This window comes from Macaca mulatta, chromosome 3 (genome assembly GCF_049350105.2).
Source record: "Macaca mulatta isolate MMU2019108-1 chromosome 3, T2T-MMU8v2.0, whole genome shotgun sequence".
NCBI classification, from domain to species: Eukaryota; Metazoa; Chordata; class Mammalia; order Primates; family Cercopithecidae; genus Macaca; species Macaca mulatta.
The window spans coordinates 191,431,637-191,451,547 of NC_133408.1; the positions used below are offsets into that span (position 1 = coordinate 191,431,637).

Below are 19,911 nucleotides of genomic sequence, written 5' to 3' on the forward strand. Positions count from 1 at the left end.
GAGCAAAGCCCTTTCACTTTCTCCCTGCTGTCTCAGACTAGAGCCTTGACTAACCACTACCCGACCTTTCTCCTGCTGAGACAGACACACACATACATGCACACGCGTGCCGGCACACACACACACACACACACACAGTGACTTCAAGATTTTTAGAGTGAACACTTTCTCCCCTGAAAGGAAGATATAACTTGAATCCTTTGAGCCACACATCTTTTCACCCTATTTTCAATGGTACAAAACGGCATAACTTTCAAAAAAAAACTGTTTTGTGAAATTACTTAATTTGTAAATTTAATGAGTATTTATTGATGACCTATCATGTGGCAGGCATTGTATTGATAGGAAACACGATCCCAGTCCTCAAATGTGTATAGTCTAGAGGGGAGGTCAGGCAGGTAAAAACAGATGATCAGGACAGTGCTATGGCAGGGGAGTGAGCATTTCCTTCCAGGCTTTCTGGGCTTCCTGGAATCACAGTCTCCTTCTAGTGTACCAGTGCCAGATAGAACGCATGTTACCCAGCACACCAGACAGGATATACAGCACCTACTGCACCAGACGTGACGCACATTGCCCAGTGCACCCGGTAGGAACATTCCTATCAGAATACAGTTATCCTGTTATCTCTGCCAATTGCAACATCAAAACCACCTTATTTTGACCCTACTTCCTGTCAGTTACATCCTCTTTTCTCTCTTTCGTATTAAAGCCTTAGAAAGATTTGTCCATCACTATCTCCAATTCCCTTAAACTCACTTCCATCAGGCTTCGCCCCCTGCCATTCACAGTTAAGACTTGTTCATGAGCTTCTCTGGTTCAGCCCAGTGCTCAGTTCCAGTCCTTATCTCGCTGATCCAGCCACCATGTAGGATGCTGCTGGCCACGCCCTTCTCTTGGACACCCATGTCTCCCTAGGCCTCCAGGGAACCAGAGTTTCCTGGTCCTTCTCCTCCATCCCTGGTTGCTCCTTCCTATCTCCTTTGCCAGTTCCTCTCCTCCTCTCAACTGTCAATGTTGAAGCACCCAGGGCTCAGGGCTGGTCCACTATGCTTCTCCACTCACTCACACAGTGATTCTCACCCACCTCATCCATGACTCCCTGAGGATGTCTCCAGCCCTGACCTCTCTCAGAACTCCACACTCATGTATCCAACTGCATCCAACTACCTACTTCATAGCCCCACTTGAATGCCAAATAGACATCTCAAACACACCCCGAAGAGAATCTTCCTGCCAAAAACCTGCTCCACCCATAGTGTTTCTCATCTCAGTGCACGGCAATTCTGTCCATCTGGTGTGCAGGCCAAAAACACTGGAGTCAGCCTTGACTCTTCTCTTCCTCCAACACCCACACCCCACCCATAAGCAAATCTGTTAGCTCTGTCTCCAAAATATACCAGGAATTCAACCGCATCTTACCATCTCCATTGCTGCATTCTTATCCAGGATCCCATTATTTTTCTCTGGGACCACTGTTGCCCCTCTAATTGGTCTCCCTACCCTTTCCCCTACACATGGGTCTTGCTTTGTGTGTTGAGTGACTCATATCCCTAAAACATAGGTGCTCAGTATATGCTTTTTTAGACAGATTCTCACTCTCTCGCCCAGGCTGGAGTGCAGTGGCATGATCTCAGCTCACTGCAGCCTCTGCCTCCCAGGTTCAGGTGATTCTCATGCCTCAGCATCCCAGGTAGCTGGGATTTACAGGTGAAGGCAACCACATCTGGCTAATTTTTGTATTTTTAGTAGAGATGGAGTTTCCCCATGTTGGGCAGGCTGGTCTTGAACTCCTGACCTAAAGCAATCCTCCTACGTCGACCTCCCAAGTGTTGGGATTACACGTGTGAGCCACCGCACCCAGCTGTGACTATTTTCAAATGACTTAGTTTGGTATTATTTGGCCCTACTATTGGTGGACAAAACAAGATGCTTTTTAATATTACGGTTTGTCCAGAAGTAAATATTACAATTCACCTAATATCTTTAGAAAGGGAGAGCTCTGAACCCTGCTACCCAGTTCAATTGTCATCCTCATGGGAAACTCATATTCCAAATGTCATTTTCCTTCTCATTACGAAAACATTTAGAATATATCGCATACATATTTTGGTGAGAGCTAAGTAAAAGTTACTGCCTACTTTTGTTAGTTGTGGTTTTTGGTAATTTTTTATACTTAAATGTATAATAAGATAATTTTAGTATTGTTTTCTCTCTCTTTTTTTTTTTTTTTTTTTTTGAGACAGAGTCTCGCTCTGTCATCCCAGGCTGGAGTGCAGTGGCATGATCTCAGCTCAGTGCAACCTCTGCCTCCCAGGTACAAGCATTTCTCCTGCCTCAGCCTCCCAAGTAGCTGGGACTACAGGCGCGTGCCACCTCACCTGGCTAATTTTTTGTATTTTTAGTAGAGATGGGGTTTCACCGTGTTAGCCAGGATGGTCTCCATCTCCTGAACTCGTAATCCACCCGCCTCGGCCTCCCAAAGTGCTGGGATTACAGGCATGAGCCTCCACACCTGGCCTGTTTTCTCATTTTAAACTATAAGTTATTACTAATTCAATATAATTTTGAGGAGAATACAGAATGACTTTCTCTGTGAAATTAATTTCATATTTATGTCCCCTTTCTAGGTCACCTGCAATGTCTGGAGGAATTTTTGCTATACGTCGGCATTATTTTAATGAAATTGGACAGTATGACAAGGATATGGATTTTTGGGGAGGAGAAAATTTGGAACTTTCACTAAGGGTAATTCAGATTTTATTTTTAAAATAACTATAGAGAGTGAAACCTAACTTTGTCACATACAATGCTGTGGTAATTATGCTAAATTTTCCTACATGAACATCCCATACCATTCCAGTGGCACATGCAATAAACAATTTATGGGGCTTCTTGTAAAAATGGAAAACATTTAATATTAGATTATTGGCCTGGTGTGGTGGCTCATACCTGTAATCCCAGCACTTTGGGACGCTGAGGCAGATGGATTATTTGAAGCCAGAAGTTCAAGACCAGCCTCGGAAACATAGCAAGACCCCCATCTCTCCTTTTTTTTTTTTTTTTTTTTTTTTAAAGGAGATGGGGTCTCGCTATGTTGCCCAGGTTGGTCTTGAACTCCTGGGCTCAAGTAATCCTCCCATCCTGGCCTCCCAAAGCACTGGGATTATAGGTGTGAGCTACTGTGCCTAGCCTCTACTTCTTAAAATAAATATATTTAATTTAAAAATATTAGGTTCTTATACCATATGTTTTGTTATTTCTGATGTATGGTATATCAAATTAATATAATATTTTAAATCTATTATTTTTACTGTCTCAGTAGTTGTTTTTTCCAATTTTTTCTGTTTTGGATTTTATTTTCTTTCTTTTTTCCTTCCTTCTTTTGGCCAGTTATTTGTTCACTTTTAAGGTTCCCAAGCAGACTTCTTTCATAATGCTTCAGATACTTGATTATGCATATAAAAATATCTAGAACAATATCGTTTCCTCCAAGCCTCTATTTGATGGTCCCTCTTAAGCTTGTTGGTTTTTTTTTTTTTTTTTTTTTTTTTGCTTTGTTTTTTTCATTCTCAAGTTCCCTTTGGACCAGGGCATTATTTCATAACGCCCATGCCTTTGGCACATTTTATTCTGTTTGGTTGATTATTCCTTGTTTTATTATATTGCACTCTAAGAAAATGGCTCAAGGAGTTTCCCTCCTTTCATGATCTAATAACGTGATCAGTTTTGTGTATTATACAGGCAGAGGTGGAGAGTCAGTATATTCCTTCTTCTGGCCCTACATTCCCTATACATAGCAAATGACAACTATTATTTGAACATCAATTATTCCTACTCCAATATTTCAATGGCACCTTTCCTGATGGCCCGTCGTATCTTTTAAGTATACTTGGGTGTCTTTTTATAAAGAAATATGTAAATGAATAAGTAGCTGAAATAGTCTCTTGACACCGGCAGCTGTCACTAACCACGACAAGTAGCCTTGTCTTTCCTGAGGAAGAACGATCTCCGCACCTGCATACACCTCTTCATTTCTCGTTTACTCCTCATTCCAGTAAATCGACATCCTAGAAGGCCCTCAGCTTTCTGTGACATCGTTCCAGGAACTGCCACCAGTTTCACGTTGATGTCCTTAATGGATGGCTTTTGATCTTCCATCTGTCTGAGGTCATTGCAGCATCTGACACTATAAACCGTCTTTTCCAGAAGTTTTCTTGGATGTTAGAACAGTATTCCTGGATTGCTTTCCACGCTCAGTTGTTCTCAGTTTCCTTTGCAGGAATTTCTGCTGCTGCTCATCAGTTAGACACAGGTGTCCCCAAAGTTTCCATCCTTGTCAGACTTTGCTTCTTACACCATGTGCTCTTCAGGGCTCAGGGCCAGCATCCAGGTCCTCTGCACCTGTGAAGCCATGCTGGTTGTTAACATAACGCAGTCTTTCTGCATCTGGTGTGAAAAACCCTCTACTCAGAGCCAGCCAAACACCTTGCACTTGTAGCCCAACCATAGGTCCAGGCTCTCTGGACCTTCCCATGTTCCAGTAACTAAGGGAATAGCACTTGGCAGGGCACATCTACTCTGATTGCCGAGGGTCTGTGCTACACCCTTGTTAATATTTTTAGTAGGATACTTGCATCAATCCCCATGGCTGTAACTAATACCTGCATCATGATAATATCCAACTCTATAGTTTCGGTTTAGGACTATCTCTTGAGAGTAATATTTAAGCTCAATCTAGCCCTCATTTAAGGAGCACCTCCTTTGAGTCAAACTGTGCTGTATGCTGATCATTGAGAAGAAGACTCAGTCTTCATTAATTCATCCACGCAACAATATGTATTGAGTACTGATATGTATGAAGCACTGTGCTGGGTGCTAAAATACAGCGGCACACAATACAAAAGTGGCTTTTTTTTTTTTGAGTCTTGCTCTGTTGCCAGGCTGGAGTGCAGTAGTGTGATCTTGGCTCACTGCAATCTCTGCTGCCCAGGTTCAAGCGATTCCCTTGCCTCAGCCTCCCGAGTAGTTGGTACTACAGAAGCACACCACCACGCCTGGCTACTTGTTTGTCTTTTAGTAGAGATGGGGTTTCACTATGTTGGCCAGGATGGTCTTGATCTTCTGACCTCGTGGTCTGCCCACCTCAGCCTCCCAAAGTGCTGGGATTACAGGCGGGAGCCACCGGGTCCGGCCAAAAATGGCTTCTAATGTCATGAACCTTCTATCTATTGAGTAGGGTGAAATTATCAGATATTTAATTTTGTTTTTGGCCCAGGTGCAGTGGCTCACGCCTATAATCCCAACAATCTGGAAGGCCGAGGTAGACGGATCACCTGAGGTCAGGAGTCCGAGACCAGCCCGGCTAACATGGTGAAACCCTGTCTCTTCTAAAAATACAAAAACTAGCTGGGCATGATGGTGCATGTCTGTAATCCCAGCTACTCAGGAGGCTGAGGCACGAGAATCGCTTGAACCTGGGAGGTGGAGGTTGCAGTGAGCCAAGATCATGCCACTGCATTCCAACCTGGGAGATAGAGCGAGACTCCGACTCAAAAAGCAAAAAAATTATTTTTGATAAGTGCAATAGAGAAATACAGAGTATTATGGGACCCTCTAAAAGGAGAACCTAGCCTTCTCTTGGGGGATGTATGTGTCTTAGATGACTTCCCTAAAGAACTCACATTTAAGATACATGTAAAGGATAAAATGTATTTTAACAAGTTCTTATATCTGACATGCACTGCTCTAAAATCTTATAGATATTAACCCATTTAATCCTCCTAACAAACCTGTAAGGTAAGTACCACCATTATCTCCGACTTGTAGTGAAGAAACTGAACCACAGAGAGGTTGAGTAACTTGCCCAAATTCACGGAACTTGTAAGCACTCTGCTCCTAACCTGTCGTTTCCTGCCTCATGCTGTCTGCTCAGCTTCAGGTCTTGAGACCCCACCAGCTCAGTTCTACCCTCTTTCTAAGTCACTTCCATCTGAGGCTGGCAATGGATTGGAAGCCTCCAATGCTCTGAATTTTTTTTTAGTTGCCCTGAACTCGGTGCTACTCTTGCTCGTGGAAAGTGATGGTTCGTGGATGCCCACAAAGCTACAGGTTCACTTCTAGTCTCTGAATGGTTCTCCTAACTGAGCTTCAACATGGCATTTCAATTTTCCTGGCAAAGCAGAGGCTGGCCTCAAACAGTCCCAACAATCTGCAGTCTTGGTTCACCCGATCTCCCCCACACCTGCAGTCTATCCTGCCATCCCCAGATGCTGGCAAGCTGTGCTGCTCCAGGAACTGGGGCCTCGCCCTGCACTTGAAAGATTATCCCTAGAGAAACCCTTTTCTCTGCCTCTCCCCCATGCTGAACCTCTTAGATATCAATGCCAGTTTAGATTCCACCCAAGGTTGCTAACTCTCCTTGATGCTGTGGTGTGAAAACAAACCATGTGTTCTGTAGTAGAGAAATAGTCAAGCAAATTCACAAACACCTGCATGAGGGAGAATTAGGAAAGGCACTCAACACTCTTCTCCCTCTCTGCCTGGAACACTCCAGTACCTCAGTGGGTTACCCTTGGCCCATCTGCTCAGAATTTCTATTCCCAAGAGTTTTAGGAATCAGACAGTTACTGTCACAGCAGTAGTCAGCTATTGCCACCATGATGTTAGGTAATAAACTACCTCAAAACTGAGTGGTTGGGAGCAATAAGCGTTTACTTTTTCTTTCATCTGTCCATGGTTGACCAAAGTGGCTCTGCCTCAGAACAGAGGTTGTTGGGCTGGCTCTAGTCTCTGAATGGGATCCAGATCTGATTATCATTCTAGGAGTAGCAGCGACTCACAGCATATTCTTCTCACGCTGAATGGCAGGAATTCAAAAGTCAAGCCAAACCACACAGCACATTTACACCTCTGCACGCGTGACGTGCGCTCACGATCCATTGGCCAAATGTGTCGAACAGAGAAGCCCAAATTCAGTCGGTCAGGGAAACGCGCTGTGCCCCAAGATGAGGGACGAGGAATGAGCTGTTTATTGAACAAGGTTTCAATCTATCACACCAAGTTTCTGGAATGACCAACTAAGTGGGCAGAGGTCTTATTTACTTGAGTAAATAAAACTGGTGTTAGCCAGTCAGGATGGCGATTATTAAAAAGTCAAAAAAATAACAGATGCTGGCGAGGCTGTGAAGAGAAGGGAATGTTTATATCCTGCTGTGGGAGTGTAAATTAGTTCAACCATTGTGGAAAACAGTTGGGAGATTTCTCAAAGAATTTAAAACAGAACTAGCATTTGACCCAGCAGTCCCATTACTGGGTATATACCCAAAGGAATATACATTGTTCTACCATAAAGACACATGCATACATATGGTCACTGCAGCACTTTCCATAATAACGAAGACATGGAATCAACTTAGATGCCCATCAACAGTGGACTGGGGCCAGGCACGGTGACTCATGCCTCTAATTCCAGCACTTTGGGAGGCCAAGGTGGGCAGATCACTTGAGGTCAGGAGTTCAAGACCAGCCTGACCAACATGGTGAAACCCCGTCTCCACCAAAAATACAAAAATTAGCCAGGTGTGGCAGTGTGTGCCTGTGATCCGAGCTACTCAGGAGGCTTAGGCACAAGAATTGCTTGAACCTGGATGGTGGGGCATCCAGGCTGGATGACAGAGCAAGACTCAGTCTCAAAAAAACAAAAACAAAAACAAAAGTCAGTGGATTGGATAAAGAAAATGTGTTACGGATATACCATGGAATGTTACACAGCCATTGAAAAATAATAAAATCATGTCCTTTGCAGCAAAATGGATGGAGCTGGAGGTCATTATCCTAAGCAAATTAACACAGGAACAGAAAACCAAATACTGCATGTTCTCATTTATAAGTGACAGCTAAACATTGTACACGGACACAAAACAGGGAACGACAGATACTGGGGCCTTCCTGAGGGTGGATTGTGGGATGAGGGTGAGGATAAAAAATTACCTAGTGAGTACAATGCTCATTACCAGGGTGATGAAATAATCTGTGCTCTAAACCCGCAGACATGCATTTTACCCACGTAACACACATATACATGTACCCTTGAACTGAAAATGTAAGTTGGAAAGAAAAAAAAAACAAAACTGGTGTTAGGAGGAAAATGCTCCTTCATGGATCAGCTAGCTTTTGCTGTATAACAAACCATTCCAAAACACAGTGCCTTAAAACAACAAGCAATAGTTATTTCTCATAATCCATTGTATCGCTAAAGTGGTTCTTCTAGGCTTAGCCAGAATGGCTGAGTTGTGCTGGTGTGAGAACTACTCATGGAGTGGTTAGAGTAATTAAACAAAAGAGTTATGGCAAGTGTACTGTAAGATGAGAAATCAGGTGCAAAAGATTTATATCATAAGCATGTTCTTTGGGGTATTATTTTTAATAATAAAAATCAGAAGCTACCAAAATGTCCAAACAACTTAAGACTTCGAAAATAATTTCATACACCATCAAATGAAAAAAAAGCAAGTTATCTTAATGTTGTTGTGTCTACATGAGTTTACCTATGTATCTGGGTTAATATTGACTTACTCAGAATGTTAGGACAAGAAGTGAATTATGTTTTCTTCTGTGTGCTTTCCTGTATTTGCCAAGTTTTCAATGGCTATATTTTACTTTTGTGTAGTAAAATTAATAGTGATTAAAAGTGAGCAACATAAGGAGTTTTAGGTATTAAAAAAGATGAATAATTGAATTCAGTCATGATTAGCATTTCTCTTGTTTCTTGCCTACATCCAGCAATTCCTGTAGGTAATTATGAGAGAGGCAGAACCCCTTTGTCTTCATTGCTGGCTCTCAGTCAGGCTTTCTAAATTTGAACCTTGCACTCTGCTGTGAAACTTCTGTGTCATTGGGCAAACTTGTTAACCAATGTGTTAGTTTCCTCATCTGTAAAATGGGAATAATCACAGAATCTGAATTATAAGGCTGTTGTAATAATTAGCCATTTTTATGGGTGGTGGTGGTGGTTGTTTTTTTTTTTTTGTTTTTGAGATGGAGTCTCGCTGTGTTGCCCAGGCTGGAGTACAGTGGCACGATCTCGGCTCACGACCTCTGCCTCCCAGGTTCAAGTGATTCTCCTGCCTCAGCCTCCCAAGTAGCTGGGATTACAGGCACCTGCCACCACGCCCAGCTAATTTTTGTATTTTTAGTAGAGACGGGGTTTCACCGTGTTGGCCAGGCTGGTCTTAAACTTAACTCCCTTCCTCAGGTGATCTGCCTGCCTCAGCCTCCCAAAGGGCTGGGATTACAGGCATGAGCCACCACACCTGGCCATTATATTTGTTTAAAAGCAGTTGCCTATTACCAGTAATAATGCATTCATATGTTTTTTATTCTTCTTATGCCTAGATCTGGATGTGTGGAGGCCAACTCTTTATAATCCCCTGCTCTCGAGTAGGACATATCAGTAAGAAACAGACTAGAAAAACTTCTGCAATCATCAGTGCCACGATACATAACTACCTAAGACTGGTGCACGTTTGGCTGGATGAATATAAGGTGGGGAACACATCCTTGACTTGGAAAATGCACGTGAGGCTGGAGCAGGACTTGTTCTGAGGAAGCCTGCTGCTGCCTTTCCAGATCCAGCGTTTGTTCTGGAGGTCATTATCCTAAGCAAATGAACACAGGAACAGAAAACCAAATACTGCATGTTCTCATTTATAAGTGAGAGCTAAACATTGTACATGGACACAAAGCATGGAACAACAGATACTGGGGCCTTCTTGAGGGTGGACTGTGGGAGGAGGATGAGGGTAAAAAACTACCTATTGATAGTTATTGATAGTTGTTCTTTTCTCTGTTTTTCTTGAATACAGCACCCCTCTAACCCCTCATCAATCCATCCCCAACCCTATTCTCAGTTCATCCTAAGCTGCTACTCTTACACCTCATTATTTTTGTTTTAATTTCTGGGAAAACTCAAGTCTCTCAGAAGTAAATCAACCAACATGAGCAGTCATTTTATGGAGGTGCTGATCTATTCCCTCCGTTCCCACCTCCAGGGAATTGTCCCACACCTGAAGCAAACAGCTTCTCCTTGCCCTGTCCCCATGTGCAACTCTTTTTTTTTTTTTTTTTTTTTTTGAGATGGGGTCTTGCTCTGTTGCCCAGGCTGGAGTGCAGTGGTGCCATCTCACCTCACTGCAACCTCCGCCTCCCGGGTTCAAGTGATCCTCCTTCCTCAGCCTCCTGAGTGGCTGGGACTACAGGCACGTACCACCATGCCTGGCTAATTTTTATATTTTTAATAGAGATGGGATTTCACTATGTTGGCCAGGCTGGTCTCAGTCTCTTGACTTCATGACCCGCTCACCTTGGCCTCGCAGAGTGCTGGGATTTACAAGCCTGAACCACCGCACCTGGCCCATGTACAACTCTTGAGATTCTTTTTCTTCCCCGCTGATTTCCCAAGCGATGTGGATGCTGCTGGTCATGGGACTGTGTGAGAACTTCCACTACCACTTTTCGACCAGCAGCCAAAGATTTCCATATCAAAGCTATACCCTATTATCTGTGCATTTCCCCAGGAATTAAGTACCTTGCCAGGACTTACAAGGGTGCATGTCCATCCAGAAGCTATGTGTAAATAAATACAAAATCCCCAGCAAAATCTCATTTCAGACAAAGAAATGGAAATATGTAAGAATCTCTCTGACAGTGTATGTCCTGGTCTTCATCTTATGTTTCTCTAATTGAAAAAACACACTTTAATTATGAAGGTAATAATGCTCCATTTCTTTTGTAATTAGAGAAATGTGAATTAAAACTTCAAAGAGCTATTTCAACATCGCCGCTTAGATTGGCAGAATTTTAAAAGTCTGACAGGCCTGGCTGGACACAGTGGCTCATGTCTGTAATCCCAGCACTTGGGAGGCCGAGGAAGGCAGATCACCTGAGGTTGGGAGTTCAAGACCAGCCTGGCCAATATGGAGAAACTCCGTCTCTACTAAAAATACAAAATTAGCCGGGTGTCGTGGCACACTCCCATAGTCCCATCTACTCAGGAGGCTGAGGCAGGAGAATCTCTTGAACCTGGGAGGAGGAAGTTGCAGTGAGCCAAGATCGTACCATTGCACTCCAGCCTAGGCAACAAGAGCAAAACTCTGTCTCAAAAAAAACAAAAAAACAAAAAAACAAAAAAAAAACCTTATAGGCCCAAGTGTCGGTGAGCAATAGGATCTCTCAGCTTTTGCTTTATGGGAGTGTTGACTTTTACAAAATTGCATCTGAAAACAGCATGGCAGCATCTACTAAAGTAAAAGATCTGAATACCTTGTGATTCAGCAGTTCTGCTCATGCATATGCTACAGAAGTGAGTGCTTTTGTGCACCAGGATGCATGAACAAGAAAACTTCTACACAGCATTATTTCTTTTAGCCAAAACTTAATACAATACAAATACTCATCAAGAGTAGAGTGGACTGGCCGGGCGCGGTGGCTCAAGCCTGTAATCCCAGCACTTTGGGAGGCCGAGACGGGCGGATCATGAGGTCAGGAGATCGAGACCATCCTGGCTAACCCGGTGAAACTCCGTCTCTACTAAAAACTACAAAAAACTAGCCGGGCGAGGTGGCGGGCGCCTGTAGTCCCAGCTACTCGGGAGGCTGAGGCAGGACAATGGCGTGAACCCGGGAGGCGGAGCTTGCAGTGAGCTGAGATCCGGCCACTGCACTCCAGCCTGGGCGACAGAGCGAGACTCCGTCTCAAAAAAAAAAAAAAAAGAGTAGAGTGGACAAATGTGATATATTTAGTTGCTATAATCCTACACAGCAATGAAAATTAACTGGGCAGGGTGCGGTGGTTCACGCTTGTAATCTCAGCACTTTGGGAGGCCGAGGCGGGTGGATCACCTGAGGCCAGGAGTTCGAGACCAGCGTGGCCAACAAGGTGAAACCCCATCTCTACTAAAAAGACAAAAAAAAAATTATCCGGGCATGGTGGTGAGCATCTGTAATTGCAGCTATTCGGGAGGCTGAAGCTGGAGAATTGCTCGAACCCAGGAGGTAGAGGTTGCAGTGAGCTGAGATCACAACACTGCACTCCAGCCTGGGTGACAAGGGTAAAGCTCCATCTCAAAGGAAAAAAAAAAGAAAGAAAATTAACCAACTATAGTGTATAGTCATGTCTCACTTAACGACGGGAATATATTATGAGAAATCATCATGAGGTGATTTCATTGTTGTGGGACTGTACCTACACAAACTGGGATGGAGATGGTATAGCCCATTACACACCTTGGCTCTATGGTATGGCCCATTGCTCCCAGGCTACAAACCTGTATGGCATGTGACTCTACTGAACACTGTAGGCAGTTGTAACCCAGTGGTAAGTATTTGTGTATCCAAACATATCTAAACAAACGGCACAGTAAAAATATGGTATTGTAATCTTATGGGACTACCATTATGAACGCAGTCAGGTGTTGACTGAAACATCATCACATAGTGCGTGACTGTACCACAAGAGCATAGGTAAATTTCAGAGATGTGATGGTGAATGAAAGCAGCCAAACACAACAGAACTTATACTGTATTATTTCCTTCCTGTAAAGTTCAAATGGGTAAAATTAAACCATATTAATTTGTGCATGAATAATCAGATATCAAAGCTAGAATGAAAAGAAATGAATTTGTAATCAAGATAGCATTTAAAACAAAGGAAAAGGGTTATGATCAGGAAAGAAAAGGCAGGGGGATTTCAAGTTGTCCTTCAAAATTAGAACATATAAACACATCTTATTCTTTTAAATAGTTCCTTTAACTGGATCTACCAAAATTGATCCCATTAATAAATAGTACCAGTTGATAAGCATTCTGATTTCCCCGGCTTTTTGCTATTTTCTTCACAATCCTGAAACGAGAATTCTTTTGTTTTTTCTTTCTTTTGAAACAGAGTCTTGCTCTGTCACCCAGGCTGGAGTGCAGTGGCACAATCTCGGCTCACTGCAACTTCCGCCTCCCAGGTTCAGTGATTCTCCTGCTCAGCCTCCCGAATAGCTGGGACTACAGGCGCGTGCCACCATGCCCAGCTAATTTTTTATATTTTTAATAGAGATGGGGTTTCACCATATTGACCAGGCTGGTCTTGAACTCCTGACCTCATGATCTGCCTGCCTTGGTCTTCCAAAGTGCTGGGATTGCAGGCATAAGCCATTACGCCTGGCCTTGAAATGAGAATTATTGACATACTTTTTTGTGTATATTTTTGCAAATACATCTTTGGAATAAATTAAAGACATGAACTTGCTGGGGCAAGAGTTAGTGTATTTTAAATCCTGATGGGATAACATCCAAATGATCTTCACTGTGTGTCTCGTCATCTGTGCTGCCATCAAATGTATATGAAAGTGGCTGTCTCCTCATATTGGTTATAATCGAACTGTTTGTTTTAATCAGGTAGGTTAAAAACATCTCATTGTTTAAAATTGTATTTCATTACAACAAATCTTGAGGTTATTTTCATGTTTGTTGATTTTTTTTTTCTGTGAACGCTGGTCATGGATCTAGATGGTTGAATTGAATATAGCTATTTCTGCATGGTTTACTGAATTTCACAAAGCATATAGTGCCAAAAAGTTAACTTAAAGGCATATGATGTTAAGTATAAAAACCAATGGATTGCATAATACAGCACAATGGGAAATTTAGTGACTGATTGGGACAAGAGAGGGCTTTGGACAGGAAGATGTGCCTAAGGTCATCCATGCTGTCTTGTCTCCAAAATGATGGCACCCTCCCCCATCTGCAGGCTCGTCCCCTGCACCAATCCACCCTGGGGACCTAGGGGTGGCAGAATGTGATGGTAAAGACCTACGGTGGTCATGGATCCCCAGGGAGAATCCAACATGGCATGCCCATAATACATTAATTTGGATGAGCAAACTCCTTCTGTCATTCAACACTGTCACTATTCCCAGGTCTGCCAGGCCTGGGAAAACACAGATGAAAAGATAAGGGTTCTGTTCGCAAAGGGCTTCAGTCTACTTAGAATACCTTTTTTCAACAGGGGGCCAGCAGAGTCCATTAGACATTCATTCTTGGGGCTTCCTCAAGTCAGAGCACACAAAAAACTAACCAAGTGTGGTGATAATAATGACCATCTCAGACATGACGGTTAGTATGTGCCAGCCATGCTCGCCCAGGGGCTTTGCATGTCCCTATTAGACTGTTCAACCCTCACAACCACTTTGCAAGGGGAGGACTTGCCTAAGGTCACGCAGATCCTGAATGTCAGAGCCAGACTTTGAACCCAGGTTGTACTCCTGCAGGATCTATTCTCCCTTTACTACATCATCCCGCATTTCTGAAAAGACAAACATACGATCAGGACCAGGGAGTAAGGGGGTTTGTCCTTGGGTATTGTTGAAAAAACAGGAGAAAGGGGATACCACAATAGGTGGCTGTGATTCTTTGGCTGAGAAGCAGGACCCAGTCTTCCTGGATCCCGCTATGCCACTTAGGGTGTCGTGGCACGTGCTGTGAACATGTGCATGGTGGGTAAATCCGAGGTCCCATAGTATGTCTCTGCCTTCATTCCTTGGACAGAAAAAAATTGGGATCTTGAGGGCTTTTTTAGTTCACATGATGAAAATACATGTGTCTATGTTAGATATAATCATTTGATCACCGAAGATTTGTTTGGCTGAACATAATGGCTGACTCTGTATTTTCATGTAGGAGCAGTTTTTTCTTCGAAAGCCTGGTCTGAAATATGTTACCTATGGAAACATTCACGAGCGTGTTCAGTTAAGGAAACGACTGGGTTGCAAGTCATTTCAGTGGTATTTGGATAATGTCTTCCCAGAGTTGGAGGCATCTGTGAACAGATCATGAAAGGAAAACAAATCACTTTGATTAATAAAGAGTTAAAAGTCTCCTAATCATTCAACATAGTGGCACAAGAATGTAAGATTGGAACATCATGGAATTATGTGAAATGCAATTAAAAAAATATGACCAGAATGGTCTATGATGTGGGTGCCTTTATTTCCCCTTTAATGAAAATTCTTAATACTTTGTTACTCATCTGCTACTGAATTTCTGAGGTGACAAGACCTTGAACATTAGAAACGTCCTAAGTGGTCACACAGTTACGACTCTATCATACAGCTGACTGAGTTTAAGTAAAGCGCATTTGTTTACCACACCCACCTGGCCCTGGTGGACTGTAGGGACTGCTTTCCCTTTGCCAACCCGGCTTCTGCCCCAGACAATCTGTTGCGATTGCCTTCTTAGGGAGCCATGTTCTCATGACTTTGGCTGAGCTGCAGCAAGCTCCTTTCTTCCTGCCAGGGTAGATTCTGGTAATGACACCTTGCTCAGCTGCATACCTGAACGTCTGGTGTCCAGTCCACCTGCCTGGGTGTCTGGTCAGCTCTCCAGGCCAGCTTCCCCATGTGTCCCTGCCAGCCCTTCTGTCATCTGAAGATACTCCCTCTTCCAGGAGTCTCACTCTGTCACCAGGCTGGAGCATAGTGGTGTAATCTGGGCTCACTGCAACCTCTGCCTCCCGAGTTCAAGCAATTCTCCTGCCTCAGCCTCCCAAGTAGCTGGGATTACAGGTGCGTGCCACCACACCCAGCTAACTTTTGTATTTTAGTACAGACGGGGTTTCGCTATATTGGCCAGGATGTTCTTGATCTCTTGACCTCGTGATCCGGCTGCCTCGGCCTCCCAAAGTGCTGGGATTACAGGCATGAGCCACTGTGCCCAGCCGATTTTGCCTTTTTCATGTCTGTCCCCTCCTATGGCTCTGGCCTCCAGCTCTCCAGACACTTCTTGACTCTTGGTAAACGGTTTAGCTGGGATCAGGGAAGCAGCAGCTGGGTGCCTTGTCTGTCCTGTGTAAACACATTCCCAGATGTCCAAAGTACTTCTTTGGCATCTTTGGGGTTAGACAGATCACTGTTGGTTTCACGCTGATGATGGTGGCTAAGAGGTGAAAGACACTGAATTCAGAAAGACAGAGACAGCTAATGAGAGAAAAAAACACATTGAAAGGGGCCAAAAAAAAAAAAAAAAAAAAAAAAGTGGAAGAGAATAGTCTATGCTGGAAAGAAGGTAAGTTAGTTTTTACAGCAGAAAAACAATTTGAATCATCTATTGAGCTCATTCAATCAACAATGAGTGCTTGCTTGAAGCCAGGTATTCTTCTAGTTGCTGGTATACAGCAAGGAATGAAGTTTTTTGTTTTGTGTGTTTGTTTGTTTTTGGAGACGGAGTTTCACTCTTGTCGCCCGGGCCGGAGTGCAGTAGCCTGATCTCGGCTCACTGCAACCTCCACTTCCCAGGTTCAAGTGATTCTCATACCTCAGCCTCCTGAGTAGCTGGGATTACAGGCACCCACCACCACGCCCAACTAATTTTTGTATTTTTAGTAGAGATGTGGTTTTGAGAGGTGGCAACATGCTAGCAGCCCTCGCTCTCGGTGCCGCCTGGGCCTCAACGTCCACTCTGGTGGCGCTTGAGGAGCCCTTCAGCCCGCCACGGCACTGTGGGAGCCCCTCTCTGGGCTGGCCGAGGCCCGAGCTGGCTCCCTCTGCTTGCCGGGAGGTGTGGAGGCAGAAGCACAGCTAGGCGTTCGCGGGCCAGTGTGAGTTCCGGGTGGGTGTGGGCTCGGGGGGCCCCGCACTTGGAGCCGCTGACCGACACTGCCGGCCCCAGGCAGTGAGGGGCTTAGCACCCAGGCCAGCAGCTGCAGAGGGTATGCCCGGTCCCCCTGCAGTGCTGGCCCACTGGTGCTGTGCTCGAATTCTCGCTGGGCCTCAGCTGCCTCCCCATGGGGCAGGGCTTGGGACCTACAGTTGCCATGCCTGACCCTCCTCCTGCCACCTCCCCCAACCAGGGCTCCTGCCCGGCTGGATCCTCCCGGATGAGCACCGCCCCCTGCGCGGTGGCGTGGGTCCCATCAACTGGCCAAGGGCTGAGGAGTACGGGTGCAAGGCACGGGACTGGCAGGCAGCTCAGCCTGCCGCCCCAGTGCGGGATCCACTGCGTGAAGCCAGCTGGGCTCCTGAGTCTAGTGGGGACTTGGAGAACCTTCATGTCTAGCTAAGGCATTGTAAATACACCAATCAGCACCCTGTGTCTAGCTCAAGGTTTGTAAATACACCAATCAGTACTCTGTATGTAGCTAACCTAGTGGGGACTTGGATAACTTTTCTGTCTAGCACTCTGTGTCTAGCTAGAGGATTGTAAATGCACCAATCAACACTCTGTGTCTAGCTCAGGGATTGTAAACACACCAATCAGCACTGTCAAAATGGACCAATCAGCTCTCCGTAAAATAGACCAATCAGCTCTCTGTAAAATGGACCAATCATCAGGATGTGGGTGGGGTCAGATAAGGGAATAAAAGCAGGCTACCCAAGCTAGTCAACAGCAGCCTGCTCAGTCACCTTACACAGTGTGTAGCGACTTTGTTCTTTTGCTGTCTGCAATAACTCCTGCTGTTGCTCACTGTTTGAGTCCATGCCATCTTTATGAGCTGTAACACTCCTTGCGAAGGTCTGCAGCTTCACTCCTGAGGTTAGCGACACAACGAACCCACTGGGAGGAATGAACAACTCCAGACGCCCCACCTTAAGAGCTCTAACATTCACTGCAAAGGTCTGAAGCTTCATTCCAAAAGCCAGTGAGACCACTAACCCACCACAAGGAAAAAACTGCAGATACATCTGAACACCTGAAGGAATGATACTCTAGACTGCCATCTTTATGAGCTGTAACACTCACCACGAGGGTCCACAGCTTCATTCTTGAAGTCAGCGAGACCAAGAACCCAGCAATTCCGGATACAGTTTCATCATGTTGGCCAGGGTAGTCTTGAACGGCTGACCTTCCAAAGTTTGGCATTACAGGTGTGAGCTACCGTGCCCAACTGCTGCAAATAACATCTTTATACCTGTCTATTTAGGAAAATACTGTATAAAATCTATTGCTAGACAGACATGGGGTGATCTATTACAGCCCCTTGATTCATCCTTTAAAAGGTTGATTGGGCAGCACGAAACAGGTGCCACGCTGTGATTGTATTCTTGGCCCATATATTATACTTTTCCTGTTTGTAGAAAGTCATTTAAAAATTAATCATAATAAACCCATGCGTCTACTAAAATTATGATAAAATGCAAAACAGGCCAGGCGTGGTGGCTCACGTTTGCAATCCCAGCACTTTGGTAGGCTGAGGTGGGCGGATCACGAGGTCAGGAGTTCGAGATCAGCCTGGTGAATGTGGTGAAACCCGGTCTCTACTGAAAATACAAAAACATTAGCCGGGTGCGGTGGCGTGTGCCTGTAATCCTAGCTACTCGAGTCTAAGGCAAGAGAAGTGCTTGAACCCAGGAGGCAGAGGTTGCAGTGAGGTGAGATCACACCACTGCACTCCAGCCTGGGCGACAAAGTGAGACTCCGTCAGGGAAAAAAAAAAAAAAAAACAGAACACGGGCTCAGTGGCACATGCCTGTAATCCCAGCTACTCGGGAGGCTGAGGCACAAGAATCGCTTGAACATGGGAGGCGGAGGTTGCACTGAGCCCAGACCAAGATTGCACCACTGCACTCCAGCCTAGGTGACAGACTCTGTCTCAAAGAACAAACAAAAAGCAACATAGAAATCCTGTAGCTGAAAAAATAAAAGAGAATTATAGTAGTATAAATATGGAGTCTTTTTTTTTTTTTTTTTTTTTGAGATGGAGTCTCGCTCTGTCGCCCAGGCTGGAGTTCAGTGGCCGGATCTCAACTCACTGCAAGCTCCGCCTCCCGGGTTTACGCCATTCTCCTGCCTCAGCCTCCCGAGCAGTTGGGACTACAGGCGCTCGCCACCTCGTCCAGCTAGTTTTTAATTTTTTAGTAGAGACGGGGTTTCACCGTGTTAGCCAGGATGGTCTCGATCTCCTGACCTCGTGATCCGCCCGTCTCGGCCTCCCAAAGTGCTGGGATTACAGGCTTGAGCCACCGCGCGGGGCCTGGAGTATCTTCTTAAAGCAACAACTTTTTTCTAGTGTTGAAGTTTGAGAATATATATGTGTAATATATATAATTATATGTAATATATAAATGATATATATGCAACATTAAAAAATATGTATATTTTTTCTGGTAAGCATAAAGAATGGATGCTGTAAATACCAACTTTCCCAAAAGCAAAAGATAAGAGTATTCTCTTTTCTTAAAAGCCATGAGCCTAATATTAAGTCTTAGTAGATAACACACATAAGTCCTAGAAATTGTTTAGCATGTCCCTTGGACAGTATCTTCTTAAATATTGCTTCAGTTGACCCTAAAAGAAAAATCAGAATTAATATCCAAATATTTGGCGTGATTAAAGGGAAATTGATACTGGCCTATAGGTGGCAATTTTTTGTTTTTGTATGGAAATTAAAAAATCTAATTTGTATTCTGAAGCTAGTTGGAAAGTATCTGGTAACCTGCTTAAGGTTTTTTACAAAACAGTTTTTGGTATGATGGAATGCTCAAACAAGTTTTTTTTTTTTTGGAGACAGAGACTTGCTCAGTCGCCCAGGGTGGAGTACAGTGGCCCAATCTTGGCTCACTGCAAGCTCCGCCTCCCTGGTTCACATCATTCTCCTGCCTCAGCCTCCCGAGTACCTGGGACTACAGGCGCCCACCACCATGCCCGGCTAATTTTTTGTATTTTTAGTAGAGACGGGGTTTCACCATGTTCGCCAGGATGGTCTGCGATCTCTTGATCTCGTGATCCGCCCGCCTCAGCCTCCCAAAGTGCTGGGATTACAGGCGTGAGCCACCGCGCCCGGCCATCAAACAAGTCTTAAATTAAGCCCAGGAGTTCTGTAACTGAGACATCCTTCTAGGAATTTATCCTAAGACACACCTGTATGAAA

General features: G+C 44.4%; 1 protein-coding gene across 1 annotated transcript in view; it reads left to right on the forward strand.

The window, feature by feature from the left end:
• The window catches only part of GALNTL5 (polypeptide N-acetylgalactosaminyltransferase like 5), a 53,803-nt gene extending 38,797 nt beyond the window's left edge, over positions 1 to 15,006 (forward strand). The window contains 3 exon segments of the mRNA XM_077997759.1: positions 2,631 to 2,748; positions 9,397 to 9,546; positions 14,727 to 15,006. Coding sequence (XP_077853885.1) covers positions 2,631 to 2,748; positions 9,397 to 9,546; positions 14,727 to 14,882 — 424 coding nt within the window. The 3' untranslated portion in view covers positions 14,883 to 15,006.
• The last annotated feature ends 4,905 nt before the right edge of the window (positions 15,007 to 19,911 follow it).